Below are 20,602 nucleotides of genomic sequence, written 5' to 3' on the forward strand. Positions count from 1 at the left end.
CCCGTGACATCCACTAGGCATTAAGAATAGTCCTTTCAGTGTCCAGAATTCCTCTCAGCCCATTTCAAAATCAAAAGGCGCAACCTTATTGAAATAAATGCAGCCATGACAAACTAGTTTTTAAGTTGTGTTCTGTGTGTAATGTATCAGGTGCACAACCCAATGGTGTTTAGACTGTAGACAAAATACAAACTTGCAACTCATACTTTTGAACATTATAGCTGCTTGCAAAAAGGAATAATTAAGTTATTAGTTATCACAATTACAGTCAACACAAACCATGTGCACTAATGTAATAGAAAATGTAAAAACACTACAATAAATAGAAAATGGTCCATTAGGATCCAAATGGAGGGGACCATTTTGCTTTACTATTAGTTTTTGACAAAAAATAAAAATAGACTAGAATATATATATATATATTTTTTTTATTTCAGAAATAATTACAGTGTCAAAATGTCCTGTATATTTAATGCTGAGACTCAAACAGTTGGCTGGTAAAAAATAATGCTTTTGTTCTGAAACCTGTATGAACACAGATATAAACATGGGGTTTATGTACAGAAAAGAAAACACCACATTTTGGTTTCTGTAAGACCTGTCATAAACTGACCAGACAGAGCTAGACTTGACATCACAACTATGGCTGGTTTTTACACCAGGATGTCTGTCTCAACCTGTGTATTTACACTCTGTAGCTAAACCAATGAATTAATTTGCTAGCGTAACGACCAGCACTGAAAAAAATAAACATTTGTTTTCTCAAGCCTGTGAAAGGCAGAAAAGGTGTGTACATGTTTATTGGCAGTGAAGGGGGCAGGACGGGGGAAACCACCACCTCAAGATCTCACTTGCTCCAATAAGACCACAGGGGACAAAGCAAAACCCTGACACTCCTCTATCCCAACAGCAAATAAATTGTCTGATTATCATTATGAGAAAGATATCACCAGATTGGTAAATAGGCTTAAAGTAAACCAGATCAGGACTGGGGACTAGGAAAACCCATCTGACCAGCTGCTCCGTGAGGAAGGGTTCAAAACTGAAGGACATGAGCAAATACACAGGTACAAGTGTTCTGACTTCTTGGCACCAACAAGACGTAAAAATGCTGAGAAACTGAAGCTGTGTGAACATAGGGAATACAGACACAATACCACAATCCTCACAAAGGGGCATCTGTGCCACCCCAGCCTGTATAAGCATTTTTTCCCCCATTTTGATTCATATATGCATTATACATTGGAAAAAAGAAAAAAAAAAAAACCTAAGCGTGGCCGTTGTTGCAAAGCAGATTAAGCCCCACCCACAGCCAGAAACCTCAAAAATTGAATTTAAACACAACAAGAACCAAAACAGTCCTGTGAGGAAAAGAAGTAAAGCAGCAGCCCCCCGCCCCCCCCCCCACCCCCCCGGTTGGCTGAGTGGTTCTGGCTGTGTAGAGGATGGGCCGACGACTAGGATCCAGGGAGTTGAAGACAGTGAGGCAAGGCATGCAGATCTTGGGTCTTCTCTCTAGTTTTTAACAATTCCTCCATCACCCTCGCTCACGAACCGCTTTCGCCCTCTAGTGGACAAAAATTTCCATAAATATATGTCTCAAAAGCTCACGTTCACAAAATAGCCGGTTTTAAAATAAATGTAATCATGTACTACATATCATACACATGAGTTTCTGAAAACTTTCACTGGATTGGCTTCCCACCGAAAAGTTTGAGAAATGTAATGTTTTAATGTTACTACAAGGAATGTGTGTCAGCTTCCACTGGATGGCTTCATACTTGCACCGACAGGTCTGATGACACCGACAGAAGATCTGAGATAATCAAGTACCTACTATCCATAATTGTACAGTCAAGATGTAATCCTCCCTAATCCTTCCTACAGTTCCATCATGGAACACCAGGCAAAAGCTAAACCTGCTCAACATAGCATTGTTGGATTTTGTTTTTTTTTTGAGGTTTTTTTTTTTTAAGAAAGTAAAGTTAGTTTTCTTCTAATCAATGATTCAGTCTGGCAACACATGTAACCTATATGAAATAAAACGTCACATTTCTCAAGGAAAAAAAGTCTGACATGGAGGTAAAAAAGTATTTTTTAATTCAAACTGTGAATGAATATGGGATGCCTTCAGAGGCATCTTTGTCAAACCTGGAGGGACAGGCGTCTCTCAGCTGGGCAGTGATGACAGACTCCTGGAAGCAAACGTCTACAAACGCCTCCATGATGGAGTGGGCGAGAGGCACATCCAGGCTGATCTCAGGCAGTTCATCATACACACGCTGGAAGCCCTGCAACAAGTGGGCAAGTTAGATACTGTAACAACATGCAGACGTTAAAAACGCTGCACATCCAGAGCTGGGTTTTCAGTGCGTAGCTGCATTATGCCCCCTAGTGCCACAGAACATTACAGCAAGCACAAACTAAGGTCATGCTGAGCGACGCTGAAAAAAAACTCTCTCAGCATTTTATTTTGGTCAGTCTGTTTTTAAAGTGCTTGTGATCAAGTGGCATTGACTTGCATTTGAACATTTCAACCACAAAAATACAGAGTTTAAACCTTTAAACTTTATTTGCTAGTCAACTCAGAAAACACTATTCAGTTGAACAATTTGTTGTAAAATCAAGTGCAAGTGTAAAATCATATGTATAGATCTGCATTCTGAAATCTCTTCAATACATCTGCACATATATAAAAGGGTATTCATCCTATTATCTTGATTTTATTGATATACTGCATGACAAAATGGTTATACCACCCATCTTCATTAACATGGCATCATTCATATTTATACAAATGAAGAACCAGCAGTGGGGGGGCAACAACAATTTACTGTAATAATGTTTAATGTTTATAAGATACAGATGAAGTGTTTTAGCCAGATTACTATAGCACTGCACAAGAGATCATCTACAAGTCTTCACCAAGCACTGAGCAAGTGTAGTGTTAGGAGTCTAACTCATAATATTCATCTGCCTTCTGATAGCACATCTGGGCCCAGCACCCAGTAACCTAATGTCTTTGGGCCCTCGTCAGTCACATGCTCTTAGAACCGCACCATCTGCCCGCACTCACCCACATATGGTACCCTTTATACTGTGGTTTGTGGTTAAATAGGCTTTCTTTTCAGTTTGAATCAATACAATTTCTTTAAAATATTTTTCTTCCTGTAACCGGTAATAAACTAATAATTCAACAACAAACACTGGTGGTAGTGCACTCATGTCTGTCAGTGTTGTGCCCTGTCGAGCAGTTTCAATCATAACAAAGCCAGTTCCCCAACAGGCGAAAGAAGGTGACTGAAGATCATTTACCCTGTTCATCTGGTCCAGAGTGATGAGGCCTGATTTCCAAAAGGCTTGCAGAAGTTTCACCATCATCTGAATGGCTCCCTCACCATTAGACTCCAGCACCATAACAACAGCCTACAGGTAGACATAAATTATCCTTATTGTAAAGCTGCTTTGTGACAACATGTGTTGTGAAAAGCGATATACAAATAAATTTGAATCAACGTTGCATATTGACTATAAGGCATTACTTTGTAAAGATATTCTCCAGGTATTATTTTTGCATACAACATTTTTTTATATAAATGTACCAAAATAATGTATTGTGTGTGTGGCATCGGTGTATGCAGATACCTCATAGACGAGCTCATGGTGGAAATGTGGCACTTCAAGGTCCCGCAGACAGCGCTCCGCCTCAGACAGCTCACCTGAGACCAGGTACTCCTTCAGCAACAGGTTCATCTGTAACACACAGAGATATAAAAATCCTGCTCATCTGTACCTCAGGTAAATAAAAAAAAAAAACACTCTGACTCAGGAGCTCCATCTTCATACACTACCAAACAACAATCACTGCTGCTCAACTAGCGCTACAAAGAACATCTAAAACGCTTTTGGCCGTTCAAAAATGTTACCCCTTCCTTATCTGCACTGGGCTGTATCCACTGGGGCTTTAACTGCCATGTCTCTGGCCCTACAGATAATTAAGAAACTTGGGGGGGGGAAATGGTGGTTTTAAGGTCTGGTGTGGTATGTGATTATGTGATCACTCCAAGTATGAATCACCACCAGTTGTGTGTGGAAAAGGGTGGAGATACAAAACAGCATACAGAATATGCAGGAAAAAACAAACAGTAAATGTGTTCTACCAGCAGATAAGGGTGGATGTGTAGTTTGTCCTGTCTGTACTATAATGGCTGCTCAAGGCCCTCACACACACTTACGTACAAGGGTTTCATTTCAGTGTGACGTCTCTTACATCAGTGGTTACTACTAACCTCACCTGGAAATGCTCAGATGTTTCCTCAAAAAACTTGTGGGATAGGTACTCTAAACCTCAGTCACCCCCTAAAAGATAATCAACGGTGGGTTTCTGACCATAGAACCACACCTCATATTATCAGGGTTGAAGATGGCTCTAAATGTGTGCGGGTTCAACACCCTCAATCACATGACCATCCCTTCAGTGTTACCCTGCTCAGAGTGGTTTGTCCCACCAATGATAATCAGCAGCGATTCTGTAGTCAGAAACAAATCAGTAATGAATGAGGCAGAGAGGACAAATTATGCATTGTCATATGTATAGTGTGTAGTGTGCATATGAAGAAAAACATTTATATGTGTACTTATTAAAGTAACCAGTGAATAGATTGCCATGTAGGGCAGTCATGGCCTGGTGGTTAGGGAACTGGTCTTGTGACCGGAGGGTCATGGGTTTGATTCCCAGACCTGAGGCCATGACTGAGGTGCCCCTGAGCAAGGCCCTTAACCCTCAACTGCTCACTTGTATAAAAATGAGATAAAAATGTAAGTCGCTCTGGATAAGGGTGTCTGCTAAATGCCATAAATGTAAATGTAGATACAAAAGGTACAGTATATTGCCAAAAGTATTCGTTCACTTTCCTTGACTCGCAAGTGACATCCCATTCCTAATCCATAGGGTTCAATATGATGCTGGTCCACCATTTGCAGCTAGAACAACTTCAACTCTTCTGGGAAGGCTGTCCACAAGGTTTAGGAGTGTGTTTATGGGGATTTTAACCATTCTTCCAGAAAGCTCATTTGTGAGGTCACATATTGATGTTGTACGAGAAGGCCTGGCTTAGTCTCCGCATTAATTCATCCCAAATGTGTTCTATAGGCTTGAGGTCAGGACTCTATGCAGGCCAGTCAAGTTCATCCACACCAAACTCTGCCATCCATATCTTTATGGACCTTGCTCTGTGCACTGGTGCATAGTCATGTTCAAAGAGGAAGGGGCTAGCTCCAAACTGTTCCCGCAATGTTGGGAGAACGGAATTGTCCAAAATGTCTTGGTAAGCTGAAGCATTCAGAGTTCCTTTCACTGGAACTAAGGGGCCAAGCCCAGCTCCTGAAAAACAACCCCACACTGTAATCCCCCCCTCCAACAAACTTTAGACTTGGCACAATGCAGTCAGACAAGTACCATTCTCCAAGTACCCAGACTCCATCAGATTGCTAGATGGAGAAGCATGATTCGTCACTCCAGAGAACGTGCCTCCACTGCTCTAGAGTCCAGTGGTGGCATGCTTTACACCACTGCATGGTGCTTTGCTTTGCATTGCATTTGGTGATGTGTGGCTTGGATGCAGCTGTTCGACCATGGAAGCCCATTCACTGAAGCTCTCTGCGCACTGTTCTTGAGCTAATCTGAAGGCCACATGAAGTTTGGATGTCTGTAGTGATTCAATCTGCACAAAGTTGGCAACCTCTTCGCACTATGCACTTCAGCATCCACTGACCCCACTCCATCAGTTTATGTGGTTTACCACTTCATGACTTCATGTTGCTGTTGTTCCCAAACACTTCCCAACCATTTTCTTATACAGCCGACAGTTGACTGTGGAATATTTAGGAGCGAGGAAAACACTGTAATTCACTGAGCTCCTGAGAGAGACCCATTCTTTCATAAATGTTTGTAAAAACAGTCTGCATGCCTAGGTGCTTAATTTTATACACCTGTGTCCAACTGATTCTGATCATTTGGATGGGTGAGCGAATACTTTTGGCAATATAGTGTATATGTTTCTATTAAACTGGCTGATGAATGTATGTAGATAAGCAATGATTAGTCAAAATTATTGTTTGATCAGCTGCACCCAGCCATATAATGATCTGTCACATATTGGTACTGATACATGAGACATGTTTCCATACCTCTTTAATAAGGTGCTTAACAGGCCTCTGGCCGCCACCCACTCCCCACACATTATCTAGCCGCACCATCTCTTTCTTCATAGTCATCAGCACAGATGCTCGATCTAAAGCAGCTCTGTACATGCACACAGACAGAAGAGAAAAAACGTGTCAGATGTCACAGGGAAACACACACACCCGTGAGTGAGTGAATGAGTGAGTGAGCGAGTGAGTGAGCGAGCGAGTGATATATTCAAGATCTCAGATGAAGTTGAAGCCATAGATTTGCAGATGAGGAAACTAGGTCAAACAAAGCCGCACCTGCCACTTGAAGTCTCAAGTGCGATCATTTGGTTGCTTGAACATCTGAACTAATAAAATTAGAAACTACCTTTCCAAACGACCACTACTGCAATCAATGTTACCTTCAAAGACAGCAACAACTTCCCTATAGTTGATGAGCACTTTAAATGCCTCCTGGTTAATGCCTCCCGATTTGAACGCAGAAGCACAGCATCTGACTACCATACATTAGGGCACAGTGTGAGTAAACCCAGAATGCACCTGGCATGGTCGCAGTCCACTTTGCCTTTGTAGCGGTTGAGGAAATTCATGGGTAGTGCGTGGTCTGCGATGGCTCGTGCAATAAATTGACCGAGCATCTGGAGAGTAGAGAGGGGCAGTGAGCAGACCAGGGCTAGAGAGGCAAGGCCTCAGTTTACACACACAGTACAGTGATGGATCCACTTCTGCTAATTAACCTAGCTGACTGTATTCATTTATCAGGGTTGTACGACAGTGTGAGAGATCTACAAGCATAATTATAAAATACAGTAAATAAAAATCCTAAAAATGTGTGCATGCATCAGCAATTCATTTTCTGGAATTTTTTCAGCCTTTACAGCATATTCCATTAAGTTCGTACTGCACCCTGTAAATGTTTGAACCTAATGCCTTTTCATTGCCTCCATCAGTGTTTTGTATATGCTTGTTTTGGATGCTTGTCTCACCTGTGGAGCCTCAGGAGTGTCCAGGATGAGGTCTGGCAGCTCCTGAAGTGTCTTGTGGAATGCGCGGGCCATGTCACTCTCAGATATCACCTTGCCCACCAGGTCCGACAGCAGGCGGGACGTCAGCTCCCGGTGACTGGCTTTGCCCTCAAGGGACAAGGACAGCGCCAGGGATGAGAACTCGTACTTACGGGGGCCCAGGTTGAGCTCCTTCAGCAGCATCTGCGGATGGCCAACGCAGGGAAGGAAACCAGTGTTTACAACTCCAATGTACCAATGCACAAACACATTTACAGCTGGAGTGGTTCTCAGCTAGCATTTCACTAACTCGCACTGTCCCTGCTGAGGGAACTGAAGCTCACCTCCACCTCTCTGGTGTCGCCATGTTCAAAATACTCCTGCACAATGGGGTTCACTGCCTTCTCAAACTCCCCCTCCTCCAGCACAGGGACTACCGTGGCATAAATAGTGTCTCCCTGCACGCATGCACGGACACAAATGTCAACAAACAAGGTCTCTGTGCACAAACACAAGAACGTGTAGCATACAAACTCACCAGAGCACAATGTGACTAAATGTTTTCCAGAACTGTTCACCCAGCCCTCACTGTTGGTCTACACCTGGCTAAGCCATTACGAGTAAAAGTGGTGGAAAGGGCAGTGCTAGGGATTAGTGGAAAGATCTAGCATTTTGATGGGGAGGCATTACGCCTGAGACTGGAAAACTCCAGTGGATCGGGCATGGTTTCAGAACTAACTAACTGAAGATGGAACAAAAGTTGCTGGAACTTTACACTTTCAACAATGTCCACAATGACTAAGTTTCCTGTTTTTCTTCCTTTTCTGTGTATTGGCCACGTGTCAGCAAATGCGTGTGGCTTTAGCCTGGAGCCACATCTCATGTCATAAAATACACAATGCTGTGTTTTCAAAGGTGGTGACAAGACAAATTGCATTTGTTTGATGAAACGAGACTGAGAAGACTGTTTAAAGAAGAGCTATTTATTCAGAGTTATGAGCAGCAGGTGTCAGGTGATCCCTCATGCACCACATGCCATTCACCTGAGCAGACTCATCGTAGTTTGGGTCTTTGGCATCTGGCTCCTCCATCTCGTACACCATCCCTGCAGCGCCCCAAACACCCTTACCTCCAGCACCACCTGCACACAGCAGCGCACAGACAACGCATCAGCCTGACCACACACACACACACACACACACCATGGCCTCCCTACACACACACACAAACTAGTCTATATTTCTTTGGTAATTATCAGAACTGAAAAGTTTGTAGAACACCAGCATCAAAAAATATCCAAGCACCTATCTGTGCCACACTAACACATAATACATCCATTACTGCAAACATCACAATGGTCCATGCCACATTAGTCTGACCTGCTACAACAGCAGTGTGCACAGTTCCCTGGTGATGTACAGCCATGCAAATGTGGAGCCCCTCTCAAAGTCCCATTCCCTGGCCTCACAGGCCCCCACCTACACTCACCCTTTTTTGGGAGGCCACGGCCCTTGCCGGTGCGGGATTTGCGGTCATTGCTGTGGGTCTTGCCCTTGGGGCTGTTGGGGTCTGCACCCGGTTCCCCAGTCAGCGACTCAGACAGGGAGTCCCGTGTGGAGTCGCGAGATGAAGACTTCCGCAGACGGCGTTTAGCCTTGGCCTTTAGCCGGGCCTCATGGAGAGCCTTCTCCTGTGGAGTCCAGTTCCCATTCACCTCAGACTCGTTCAGCTCGTCATACAGGCCTGTCTCTGCCCCCTTCTCCGGCTCCAAGGAGAACACTGCTCCTGCTCCAAGAGGGAAGGGAGGGTGTCACACACATGAACAGACACACAGTATTTCTGTTACTCATATATTCAAATAAACATACATGAGGACATGTGACTAGACTTTACTGCTTTTCAAAAGAAGATTAATTTTGGCTGTTGGATCTTTTGTAATTTGTAACTCAATATTTATCCCATTTTATCCCACATAAAAATTTGGAAAACCACAAAAAAAAAACCATCAGCAGGGCTGTGTTAGGACAGTTTAGGAAAGATAGGGGACCATTTTCTTGAGCGGACACAAAAACGCAGAAAAGACAGCAAGTCCTTGGTTAGGTCAAAGCTGGTCTGTTAAACAGAAGAAGCTAGGATCAGCCTGTATGGTGTGTTGTTAATTCCCAAAGAACCTGAATGACAAGATCTTCAAGGCCCTATTAAAATGCTTCACAAAACATATACGCACCCACACCCATCACATACATACAGAGACCGGGTTATGTGTAAATATTTCAGCTTAAGTAAAGCATTTTTAAAGCTAACTGCAATTGCTGCAGTTAAAATTAAATAATAAAATTAATAAAATGCAAATAAAATTACCACAAAGAGTAGGCATGTGGTTATGCTATGGGTACATTTATGAGAGACTGGTAATGTCCAACCTATGCATCATGGGCAAATCACCCTCAGTGCACCCACAAAGGGAACAAACTTCCAGCCAATCAATGCATTTTGAGTAGAAGGGTTTAAAATATTGGAGGATTCATAATCAGAAATGGATCACTAAATGGATCACTTCATTAATGTATAATAACCTGCATATTGATATGCTTGTGTTAGCTTACAAAGAGCCCATCACATCTACATGGGGAGTGAGACCAATTCCAACATGGGTCACAGTCGTGTAGAGCTACCGTGTTGCTAAAGCAGCCCGGTAGAGACTGACCAAACATGGCTTCTATGGAGCCTTTTGGATTCTCACGTTGAAGCAGCCATTTGTATTTGGCTGCAAGACGTATAAAGAAGAAAAATCGCTGCTGCTGGGTGACCATTTTGTGCTGTGTTTGAAGACACAACCTGACATATGCACACTTGGTATTTAACATTTTATTTATTTTTTACATTTATGTTCAAAGCCTACAATCACAGCCTACAGCTGACATTTACTGCCAATAAAAATGTAACACTAAGAAAAAAAAAGTGTCCAACCTGCAAAATGTTACTGGGTCTATCCAAGCTTTTTGCTCTGCACATGGAGGAGGAAAAAAACCCTCAAACATTATTTCACAATTAAACTAAACGTCTAGAATAATTCTTGTGTTATCTTTTATTGCTAATAATGGCTAGGTCCCAAAGTAAAAGAAGGTTCAATACTGCCTCTTGCACAGAAGCTATAAACAATAGTTTATAGGCTAAACAACCAAGCACAGTTTGCAAGTATGCATTTAAAATAGCACTTGACATAAGGGTAGACCAAGACATCATTTTTGACTCAGCTTGACAACTTACAGCCGCCTTATGTTCTACTGCAAGCTTGGAAAGGGAGGGGCTGTTCAGTTGGTGCCAATCTGCAACCTCACTACTACATACCACTAATCTTACACACAGCCCCTTGAGCTTATAACTGTATAAACGTTTGGGAATACACACATGCAATGCACCCAAATAAGCTACACCTCAATATAATGAGGCATGTATGTAATGCATGTATACATGCACGCACACATACGTATGTATTTATGTTTCATATAAGAAATCTGAAGAAGATTTGAGGTAAGAAACTGCATTGTACTCAAATAGAGGTGAAACGACTTTTCGAGTAACTCGAGTAATTCGATTACAAAAAATACTCGAGGCAAATTATTTGCCTCGAGGCTTCGTTTAATTTATGTCACCATCTATTTTAAATGTTTAAAATCCCGCTTTGTACTACTACGCAGCTCCGGTATCATTGTTTTACACTGACTGTTATAACTGACGCACAGGTTTAAGGCAGCGTGATTTGTTTTGATGGAAATGGCGGAAAACGAAGATAGCGGTGTCCGTAAAAGGGCAAAAATGTCAAAAGTGTGGGACCATTTTTCGCTGCGCAAGGTGGACAACGTAGTGCAGTGTATTTAGCTACTGTAAAACGGATCTGGCCTACCCAGGGCATAATTTGAGCCGGATCCTGGCGGAACAAATAGTTATTGAACAAATAATTCTATAAAAGACATTTTTTAAACACAAGATCCACATTCAGGCTTCCTAAATCACATAAGAGCTCTCCCTTTTAGCGATGCCTTTCTGCGTCTCCATAAAGCTAAAAGCTAGTTATACTTTCGCGAGTGACCGTAGCGTGCAACTCCGCGAACGGCGGAAGCGTTCATACTTGACGTGTCACAATTCTGTGCAGTGTTGTCCGTAACGATAAGTGGTAGTATAAAGAAACACCCCTCAAAAAAAGGAATGAACATTTACCTGATGAATTTTAATGTTGCATTGTGTTTCAGGTTTGAAAAGTGGAATTTAGGCTTAAAATGCACTTCTGCACTTAAAACACTTATAAAACACACGTAAATCATTTAAAAGTAATTTATATAAACGGATTGGCTTGTTATTTTGACATTTGTGCGCCTAAGCGTTGCGTTTTGTGTGCGATCCGGTGACATTGTAGGCCTCAGTGACCCCTTGTCTCATGCCGCTGTTTGCGTTCCGGCATCGTTTGATTTACAAATTAAGAACTGGGCCTACCATAACAGTACTTCCTCAATGCTTCAGCACCTAAACTGAAAGCATCCGCACGTGAACTGCGCTTCTCCAAGCGGAATAACAGCCAATTGCTTGCTCATTTTAAGAGAACTTTCATGTTGCATTACACACTATCAATATTATTGTGTTAAAAACACAAAAGTGTGATTTTATCCGATTACTCGATTAATCGATGAAAAAAATCGACAGAATACTCGATTAAAAAAATATTCGATAGTTGCAGCCCTATACTCAAAATATAGAGATTGTAGTAGAGTACACAAAGTTTCCAGAGAAACAGGGTGTTTTGGACAGAGGTCTTGTGTGCTAGAGGGTGGCTCAATCAGACTGAAAATGAACGATGTTGCTTAGCACTGCACTTTTAGATTTGACGCTTATGGTGATGCAACTCTTCACTGGTGTGAGGATTAGATGCTTTCGTGCAATCATGTTGAACTGGCTTTGAGCTCAGTCTACCCTCTCCACCTTCACAGAACACCTGTCCTGATCACACGCGTCCTGATAAGCTGTGATAAGGAGCTCTTTGTGCCAGTCACCTTGCTTCTGGAGATACGGGCCTGGGCCGATCACGCCACCCAGCTCAGATCTGCCGTTCTGTGCTTCTCATCAGCTTTCACCACAACCTTTGACCCACGAGCCTGGGGAGGTCTGGACAGCTGCCCAGGCAGGAGACAAGGAAGGCATACCAAGCAGGCCAGCTGCTCCTCCACTTGATCCCTGTCCATCTGATGCTCCTCCCCTCGCCTGTCTACATATAGTCATGCTGGCCTGACGTGACCGGAAGAGTAACGGCCCCACAGGTCTCACCCTCAGACCAGAGCTGCCACTCTGAGCCATAAACACCTACAGCAAAAAGAGCTGCTGCCTCTCTGCACGCAAACAGCAGATATCTAAACGGCTGTGGAGGTGGCCTTATGACACATTCGACTAAACCAGAAAGCAGGTTACGATTTCAAATCCTTTTTTATTAACAATGTAACAGGCAAAAAAGACGCCCACTCTGCCTCTTTCACTAGTTGGCACCTAGAAGGCACCAGGAACCTAAAGACTTCAGAATTTATGAACAAGTTTGCAGATTTCAGAATTTTTCATTTAGTATAATTGCACAGCTAGGAATGAAGAAAAACTGACAGCAAAGCTCAGATCACATTATGTACTTAAATTATTCAAATTAATAGTAGTCGGACCACTTATCAAAAAAAGCTAACCTTAACCATCTTACAGCTGTCAAACTACAGCAGACCATATCACACTACACCAGGCCAATCTTAAACTTATTTCCAATAAAAGAAAATTATTAATGAATGAATATTTTCAGGCCAATCTTAAACCTTCCCTTTATTTCCAAGATATCTGAAAAAGCTGCTGCTCAGTAGCTAAGCTCATACCTGAATCAGATTCATGAAGTCTTTTAGTCAGGGCTCATCACAGTACAGACTGCGCTGATTATAGTAGTTAATCATCTGTTGGTGGCTTCCAAACAGGCTTATGTCTCTTTGCACCAAGATCAAACAATATAAGCAGACACCACAGATCGCAACATTTTACTAAGTAGACTCAAACATCCTGTTGGCCAGAGTTCTTACTAGAATTCTATTAGAATTCAATTAGTACCTCAAATAAGACATAGCATCGAGCCTATTCCTGCGCAAAACCCCACACTATGCAATAACCTCCCTATCAATGTTCAAGATTCATACATAGTCTCAATAATTAAGACAAATGCCAGAAAAACACATAGGTTTTCAGCCTTATTAAACCCTTCCTTTGATAGGTAAAGGTGTACATCTAAGAGGTTGGACTCAGACGTGTAGAACTGCTTTATAAAAGATCCCTCCCCAGGCATGTGCTCTGTGTTACACCAATAAGAGCCCTTAGGCAAGACTTATAAGACTAAATTTTCCTCACTCTCAAATACGATTGAAAACTGTAAGTCACTCCGGATAAAAGGACCTGCCAAATGCCCCAAGTGTAAATTCCGAATGTTCCATGTTTGCCTGCTTTCCAACATTCCAAAACAGTGCGGGCATCACATGGGGGAAGACGCGTGGTGTGCTGCAGTGTGTGACTCAGCCCAGTGCAGTGCTTGGCCATTTAATGACTACGGTAGCAACATAAAATACAGCCCTGGCCATACAACATGGCAAAACGAGTGTACCATTATTCCTTACTCAAATGGGACTTGGACCTGCAAGACATTCCAGTGAGTTAGTAATATGGAAATGAAAATCTTGGTAAAAGAACTCCCAAGAGCTTCAACATTACTAAATAATTTAAACGTGCGGCAGAGTGTAACCACGCATGTGCTTAGGGAAACTCTTGCACACATGCGCGTAAAGGGAACTGTAAAAACAACTCCAGGTCACATGTGACCCAGGAAGTTATTTAACCTACAGGTCCAAGTACTCCTTACTAGGTCTCTCCAACTGACTAACAGCCTTGGGTCTAAGAAAGGAGCCATAGAAGAAAAAAAAACACAGCATCAGTTTATTGATGAGAGCAGTAAAACAAACACTACCACCACTGTAAACCTGTAAAAGTCATCACAATGTGGCCAAAGAAAACAGCACCCCCTACCCTTTCCTGGTTACTGTCAGACTTTAGACATCACCCACAAGGGTTCCAATCTGCATTCTGCAGTGCGTGATTACACACCAACACACAAACAACCCCGATGATGCCAGCATTGCTTGCCCTGCACCAAACTCCAAATTAACTCCAAGAATGGGATTCCCCCAACATTTTGGAGCTCTACAGGTCTTATCCTGCTGCTTAAAAAAAACAGCACTGCACACAGGTCTGCCTACAATTCTTAGTCAAGGAGCGAGCACACGTGTTTCGTTACGTAACACTACAAATGTCAGGGTTAGGTTATGCAACACCAGTGCAACCAATGAAGTGATCCTTGACCCATGGAGCCACAGCAAACAACTCAACAGTAATTATCCAATTCTCAAAAAAGCCTCAGTGTGGCAGGTGTATGGCACATATTGGGTGAAGCATTTTTTTTCATAGAAACATTTTTCCTTTGATCCTTCTTCCAAGGGCTGCATTACTATCTTATTACTCTATTCAAACGGTCTATAAAAGACAAAGTTAACCATGATTTAAAAACAGTACATTAAAAGTTTCAAACAATTAATTTGGCATTGCTGCAGAGAACCCCAGCATCACAATGTGTATGTGTGAGAAGAGTGCACATACTGATTGTCTATAGAGGACAAGACCCTAGGAACAGACCTCCTCCGGCTACATGAGAAAACTAACATTTGTGCTTTGGTAATCCTCATGAAACACACAGTACACTACTGTACTAAGGCAAGGAGACTGTGAGGTTATGAGGCTTGGGTGTGGCTCACCATGGGCTCAACTGTCAGAAACCGGAGAGCAGACGCTCATCTCAGCACTGTTTACCAGCAGGGCACCAGGCCCATTCCTCTGCACGCTGGAGTGCTTTAAAGAGATTTAATGAAAAGAGTAGCTGAACGACGTTGTGCTCTGCAGGTCCATGAAAAAATACTAAATATATCACTCCTTTGGTTTGCGGCGAAATCTAAAAACAAACCACACTGATTACAATGACTAACTAAAGACGTGCATTTATGAAGGTATCTAACATGAAGCTGGCTTGAATGAAACTCTCTACAAAGAGACAAACCTGCGAATATACCGATTTTTTCCTTTATGTAACTCCATAGCTAGAACAGGACATGTTATGTAAGGCCTGACGAGTGGTCAGTCGGGCGAGATGCATATGTGCAAACGCCATGACTCAGTTTAGGACGGAGATTCAGCTAGTTTATCCAATGTCCACAACCGATGCGTATTTTTGTTTTTAAAAAATGACAGCCTCGACCTTCAAACGTGCATGTGACAAATTAGTCTGTGCAACTACCTAACCAACAATCTATTAGTGTTTCAGTCGTTACAGAACAAACTGGAGAAACTGGACAAAGGCCGTGATGATCCAGCGCCATGTCCTTTCTAGATGTCAGGATCTGCAGGAGGGGGCGTGGTGCACACACAAATCTGCATTATTGACACTACTATGTAGACAAAGGTTTTCACCACGGCAATATCGGACATATAGGACTAGATATATTTTTATAAGTGCGCTGTTAACACACAGTTTATTTACTTGTTCAGATGAAAACATACCGACCCCACACCACTAGATCGCTGGACTGTTATCTGGGTAATTAAGTGTCGACCGCGAACAAAAGGTACCAGGTTGGCGGATGGCTATTTAAGTTACCTATCGCCATCTTTAGCATATCCATGTCGTTATAATGTATTACTGTCCATCACGACCTCGCCATGTAAAATGTCAACACATGTCCCCACCGTCCACGCAGCCAGAGGACAATGGGCGCAGCGGGGCAGCCGCGCGACTCCACGGGCACTAGCTGGGTTAGCGTCGCCAGCTAACGCCTCTAACGCGTCCTTACACGGGCGACACGGCCAACAACACAAAACGGAACCGACAGAAAATGTATCTAGCGAACGGCGGTTATTACATTTATGTCAAGTTACGTGATTATTTTATTATTATTATTATTAAGTCCGCACTCGCCGCGGTGAAGCAGCTAGTCGGCTAAGCTAGCTAGCCGCCGTGTTCGTCTCCATGGCTGCGCGCGAGCACATGGTGGAGTGAAGCTGCAACTACAAGCGATTCATCTCTTTACTCCCCCCCATAAAAAAAACAATAGCTGGATAGACGAATCTACCCGTTTCTGCAGGACTCGAATGTAATTTGTCTATTTTACACCCGTGTTTTGTTTTTGTTTTCAATGCAAATGTAATTTACCATCGGTCTGAGGAGCGGAGGTCCACGACTCAACTTCAGTCGCCATTGCTCTCGTTAGGCAGCAGCGAGGCAGCGAACTCAGCAGGACTCGCTGTGTCGTCTTCCCGTTGTTTACACTGCCACACCGACGTCTGTCATGAAAACAAACCACAAGCGACCTGTCAAACACGCGGTATCGCCAAATGGTAATGCTGTTGGCTGTCTTAACGCATAATTTATTCATCCGTATAAGAAAAATCTTTCCTATAAGTCGCAAACGTGCATTCATCTCTTAAACTGATAGCTAGGTATGCTATCTTAGCTCACCACTTGAGAACCTTGAAACGTGCTAGCTGTAACTTCTTTTTTGCCAGAATTGAAATTAGTTCTTGGAAAGATTAATGTGAATTAGATTGAAACAAATTCTTGGAAAAATTTATGTGAATTAGATTGCAATTAAGTAGCCTTTTTTTAAAAAGCCCACAAAACTATTGCAATGCAACATACACGCTGCAAGAGTGTGCCGCGATGTAGACTGTTTTTAACTTTCCAACGCGTCACAAAACGTCACGTGGGTTGAACGACGTTGCGGATTGGTTTGCGATGGGGCGGGACAATGCAGGCATGAACCAATCACATATAAAGTACGGTAAGTTAAAGCTTTTACGTACGCTGAATCTGGAGTCCGTGGGGGTAATGGCCAAGCGATTTATATATAACCCAGGTACCGCAGCCATGCGACTACTTCTATTATTTGTTATTACGCCGATTTTGGCCAAGTGGCCTTGTTGTGTCCACCGAAAAGACTGTGATAAAATGTGATCTTAGCATGAGAATGTTATTATGATGTATATGTGTTTTTATTCTGGACATTGAGTATGTTAAGAATTGTATGTGTTATTGATGAATGCTTTAAGATTTAATGAATGGGTTTTATGGTAAACTGCGGAAGTGGAATAAAGGGGGGGGGGGGATAGTACGCCGTTGCAAAATCAACCAACGCAACAGGCCATTTTTATGGATCAACGTGAATAGTTTTAAGTAGTGGGATAATTTGTATGCTTATTTGGCATGACTGACAACAGCTGTTAGTGGAGTTTATCTATGCAGATCTTCCTGAATAATTTGTATCTGCTTTTGGCTTATGGGGACAATGTAGGCCTACACATACAAATAAATGGACACACTGTAGCACCATGGCTGGATTAATGACCGGGCCAGTGGGGCCAGCGCCCAGGGGCCCTTGAAGTCAGGGGGCCCCGGGGGGGGCCTGGTCAAAAACTTTTTGCGATGCCTATCAACATTTATGGTACAATATATTTTTATTTCCGAGGGCCGTCCATTTTAAGGATCCTCTGACTATTAGGGACTTTGACCCCAGGGCCATGCTTTTGGGGCCCCTAGCCATGCTTTTGGGTGCCCTAGCCATGCTTTTGGGCCCCTTAGGAAAATGGATGAGGCGTTGTGGCACTGCTCTGACTTCGACTTCTGGCTATTAGGGGTCCTAGGAAAGAGGCAGGCATATTTTTAGAGGGCCCTGGTTATGAGAGCCCCTACCAGGAGGCCCTAGAAAAGAGCAGGGCATACCATTAGAGGGCCCTTGATCATGAGGGCCCCTGCTATGGGGCCCTTGACTTCCATAGAAGTTGTTTACCATGGCTCCTTGACTTTCTAGGGACCTACAAATTCAGGCCCTTACTTAATGTTTATGAATTTGTATTGTTTCAAAATTATTATGTTCGATTTCTCTTAAGCACAGAGACACAAATTAATTTAGCAATTTTGCAATTATTTAAATTTAAGACAAGCAATTTGTCTGATGAATGCTATCTTTGACACCGATTAAATTTAGTGAATTTGGCCAAGGGTGTGATTTCACTTATGTGAAAACAACAAGCCATTTGACTAGTTTCATGTTTCCCCTTTAATAAACAACAGTAAAGAGACCAGTGGTCACTCTAGTTCTGAAGGAATGCATGAAAGGAAAAGTGCCTTTTCATTCAACAGAACTGCAAGCTAATTTTACTGAGTAGCACAATTTTGGTTTGTGCCAAAATATATATACCTTTCCCCTCAAAACCTTTCCCCTGTCTCCTTCTCCATGCCCTCTCTCTCTCTCTCTCTCTCTCTCTCTCTCTCTCTCTCTCTCTCTCTCTCTCTCTCTCTCTCTCTCTCTCTCTCTCTCTCTCTCTCTCTCTCTCTCTCTCTCTCTCTCTCTCTCTCTCTCACTCTCTCTCTCTCTCTCTCTCTCTCTCTCACACACACACAAAACAGCATTTTTGTAGTAGATAGTGGCTACCCCTCCCCCACCCTCTCACTCAGTGGTGAAAAATTGTTACATTGCCCTAAATTCCCACGGGGGCTGAGCCAATCAGGTGTTGCAAGAACTTCCAAGTGAATATGCAAGATCTATATAAAACCCCCTGCCAGTATCAAAACTCCTCACATTCAGACAGTTCAAGCTTGTGAACTTGCTCTGGGCTTTTACTACAACTTTTACCTTGCTATTACCACATCAGCAACCAACAGCCTTTTTAAAGGCTCATTGACCTTTATACTGCCTTATATTATTTTATAATATATATAAATATTTTTATATTATATTATACTATACTATATTGCATATATTCTGTTACATTCTTTTCATAGTCTTTTCAAAAAGGCTTATATATTATAATATATTACATGATATAATATTACATTACTATATTTACTATATTAAACTTTGAAAGGTTCGCAGCCTTTTTCAAGGCTAGTGTAACGTTGCTAACTAGCAACTCACAGCTTTTTTAAAAGCTTATTGTTATTTGCATATTACAGTATTGATAATAGTAGAAGTGTAAGCTTTATAATAGTACATACATACAATACATTTACAATAAAAACAATTTATAGCTAAATAGTTATAGGTCAGCCTTTTTTTTATTACATATTGTATCTGGTTCAACAATTTTGTGATTGTAGCATTATGTAATCCCTCCAGAGGCACAGCAACAATTGATTCTGATATTGTCAAACAAATTGACACAGAAAGACAATACTGGCGGGAAGTTTTGAAAAGAGTTGTTGCAGTCATCCAGTTTTTGGGGGAGAGGGGACTTGCTTTCAGGGGAGATGATGAGCTATTAGGATCAGCCCACAATGGTAATTTTTTGGGCATCATAGAACTCTTAGCCAAATTTGACCCATTCCTAGCTGAGCACCTCCAAAGGTTTGGAGGTAAGGGAAAAGGTTCTGTGTCCTACTTATCATCAATAGTGTGTGAAGAATTTATCCATTTGATGGGACAGAGAACAAAGCAGGCAATTTTTAATGAGATCAAAGAATCAAAATACTTCTCTGTTATAGTTGACTCCACTCCAGACCTTGCTCATGTGGACCAACTTACTTTTATTTTCAGGTTTGTTAATAATGACGGACATGTAGTTGAGCGTTTTCTAGCTTTTGAGCCTATTGAAAACCATAGTAGGGACAGTTTGGCAGAGTGTGTCGTTGCTATGGTGGAGAATCTGGGCCTAGACTTATCCAACTGTAGGGGCCAGTCATATGATAATGCAAGTAACATGTCGGGAAAGTACAATGGAGTCCATTTACAGTCAACCTTTCCAAATGTCTACATAGCACTTAGACTTTTTTTGACTGTGCCTATCACAAATTGTGAAGGGGAGCGTTCATTCTCCAAACTGGCTCATATTAAGAATGAACTCAGGATTAGGATGCGCCAAAACCGCCTGAACTCACTGTCACTTCTGGCCATTGAATCAGATTTGGTCAGACAGCTTAATTTTGATGAATTAGTGGATGACTTTGCAAGAAAGCAGAGTAGAAAGAAACATATATAAAATAGACTCTTGAGTTAGGATTAGTTCGTGACAGGTTGTTTAATGTATTAATTTATTTATGTTTTTGGGGAGGGGCGGTGCATGGGGGTGGGGTTGGGGGGGGTCCTGTGCAACTCTTTGCCCGGGGGCCCAGACTATCCTTAATCCATCCTTGTGTAGCACATATCGATATTTTGTTAAAATCATTATAATTATTATATAATAATTCACCAGACTTGACTGCATACATAGAATGTCTCCTACATTTGGTTGTACAACATTTACAG

At 42.3% G+C, this 20,602-nt stretch overlaps 1 protein-coding gene across 3 annotated transcripts; it reads right to left on the reverse strand.

Annotated features, from left to right (window-relative positions):
• Positions 1 to 412: 412 nt before the first annotated feature.
• pdcd4a (programmed cell death 4a) lies at positions 413 to 17,040 on the reverse strand. 3 transcript variants are annotated; one of them, XM_076989491.1, is made up of 12 exons: positions 16,822 to 17,040; positions 16,516 to 16,646; positions 8,685 to 8,981; positions 8,240 to 8,337; positions 7,541 to 7,654; positions 7,179 to 7,400; positions 6,733 to 6,830; positions 6,190 to 6,304; positions 3,646 to 3,753; positions 3,316 to 3,426; positions 2,152 to 2,291; positions 413 to 1,567 (listed from the first exon to the last, which is right to left on the reverse strand). In XM_076989491.1, the coding sequence occupies exons 2-12, from the start codon at positions 16,559 to 16,561 to the stop codon at positions 1,516 to 1,518; spliced, it is 1,401 nt and encodes a 466-aa protein (XP_076845606.1). In that variant the 5' UTR covers positions 16,562 to 16,646; positions 16,822 to 17,040; the 3' UTR covers positions 413 to 1,515. The 3 variants fall into 3 exon arrangements, with proteins under 3 accessions (XP_076845606.1, XP_076845604.1, XP_076845605.1); XM_076989489.1 differs by having other exon boundaries at positions 8,685 to 8,984; XM_076989490.1 differs by having other exon boundaries at positions 8,685 to 8,984; positions 17,002 to 17,021.
• Positions 17,041 to 20,602: the final 3,562 nt, after the last annotated feature.

This window comes from Brachyhypopomus gauderio, unplaced genomic scaffold (assembly GCF_052324685.1).
Source record: "Brachyhypopomus gauderio isolate BG-103 unplaced genomic scaffold, BGAUD_0.2 sc68, whole genome shotgun sequence".
NCBI lineage: Eukaryota > Metazoa > Chordata > Actinopteri > Gymnotiformes > Hypopomidae > Brachyhypopomus > Brachyhypopomus gauderio.

Bases quoted from the DNA above. Each gene is read 5' to 3' on its own strand.
- pdcd4a (XM_076989489.1), bottom strand. From the start codon at position 16,561: ATGGCGACTGAAGTTGAGTCGTGGACCTCCGCTCCTCAGACCGATG. The intron at 7,655-8,239 runs GTGAATGGCATG...GCATGCGTGCAG, and splicing joins ACTACGATGAGTCTGCTCAG to GGAGACACTATTTATGCCAC. The intron at 6,305-6,732 runs GTGCATTCTGGG...GTGCATGTACAG, and splicing joins GTGGACTGCGACCATGCCAG to AGCTGCTTTAGATCGAGCAT.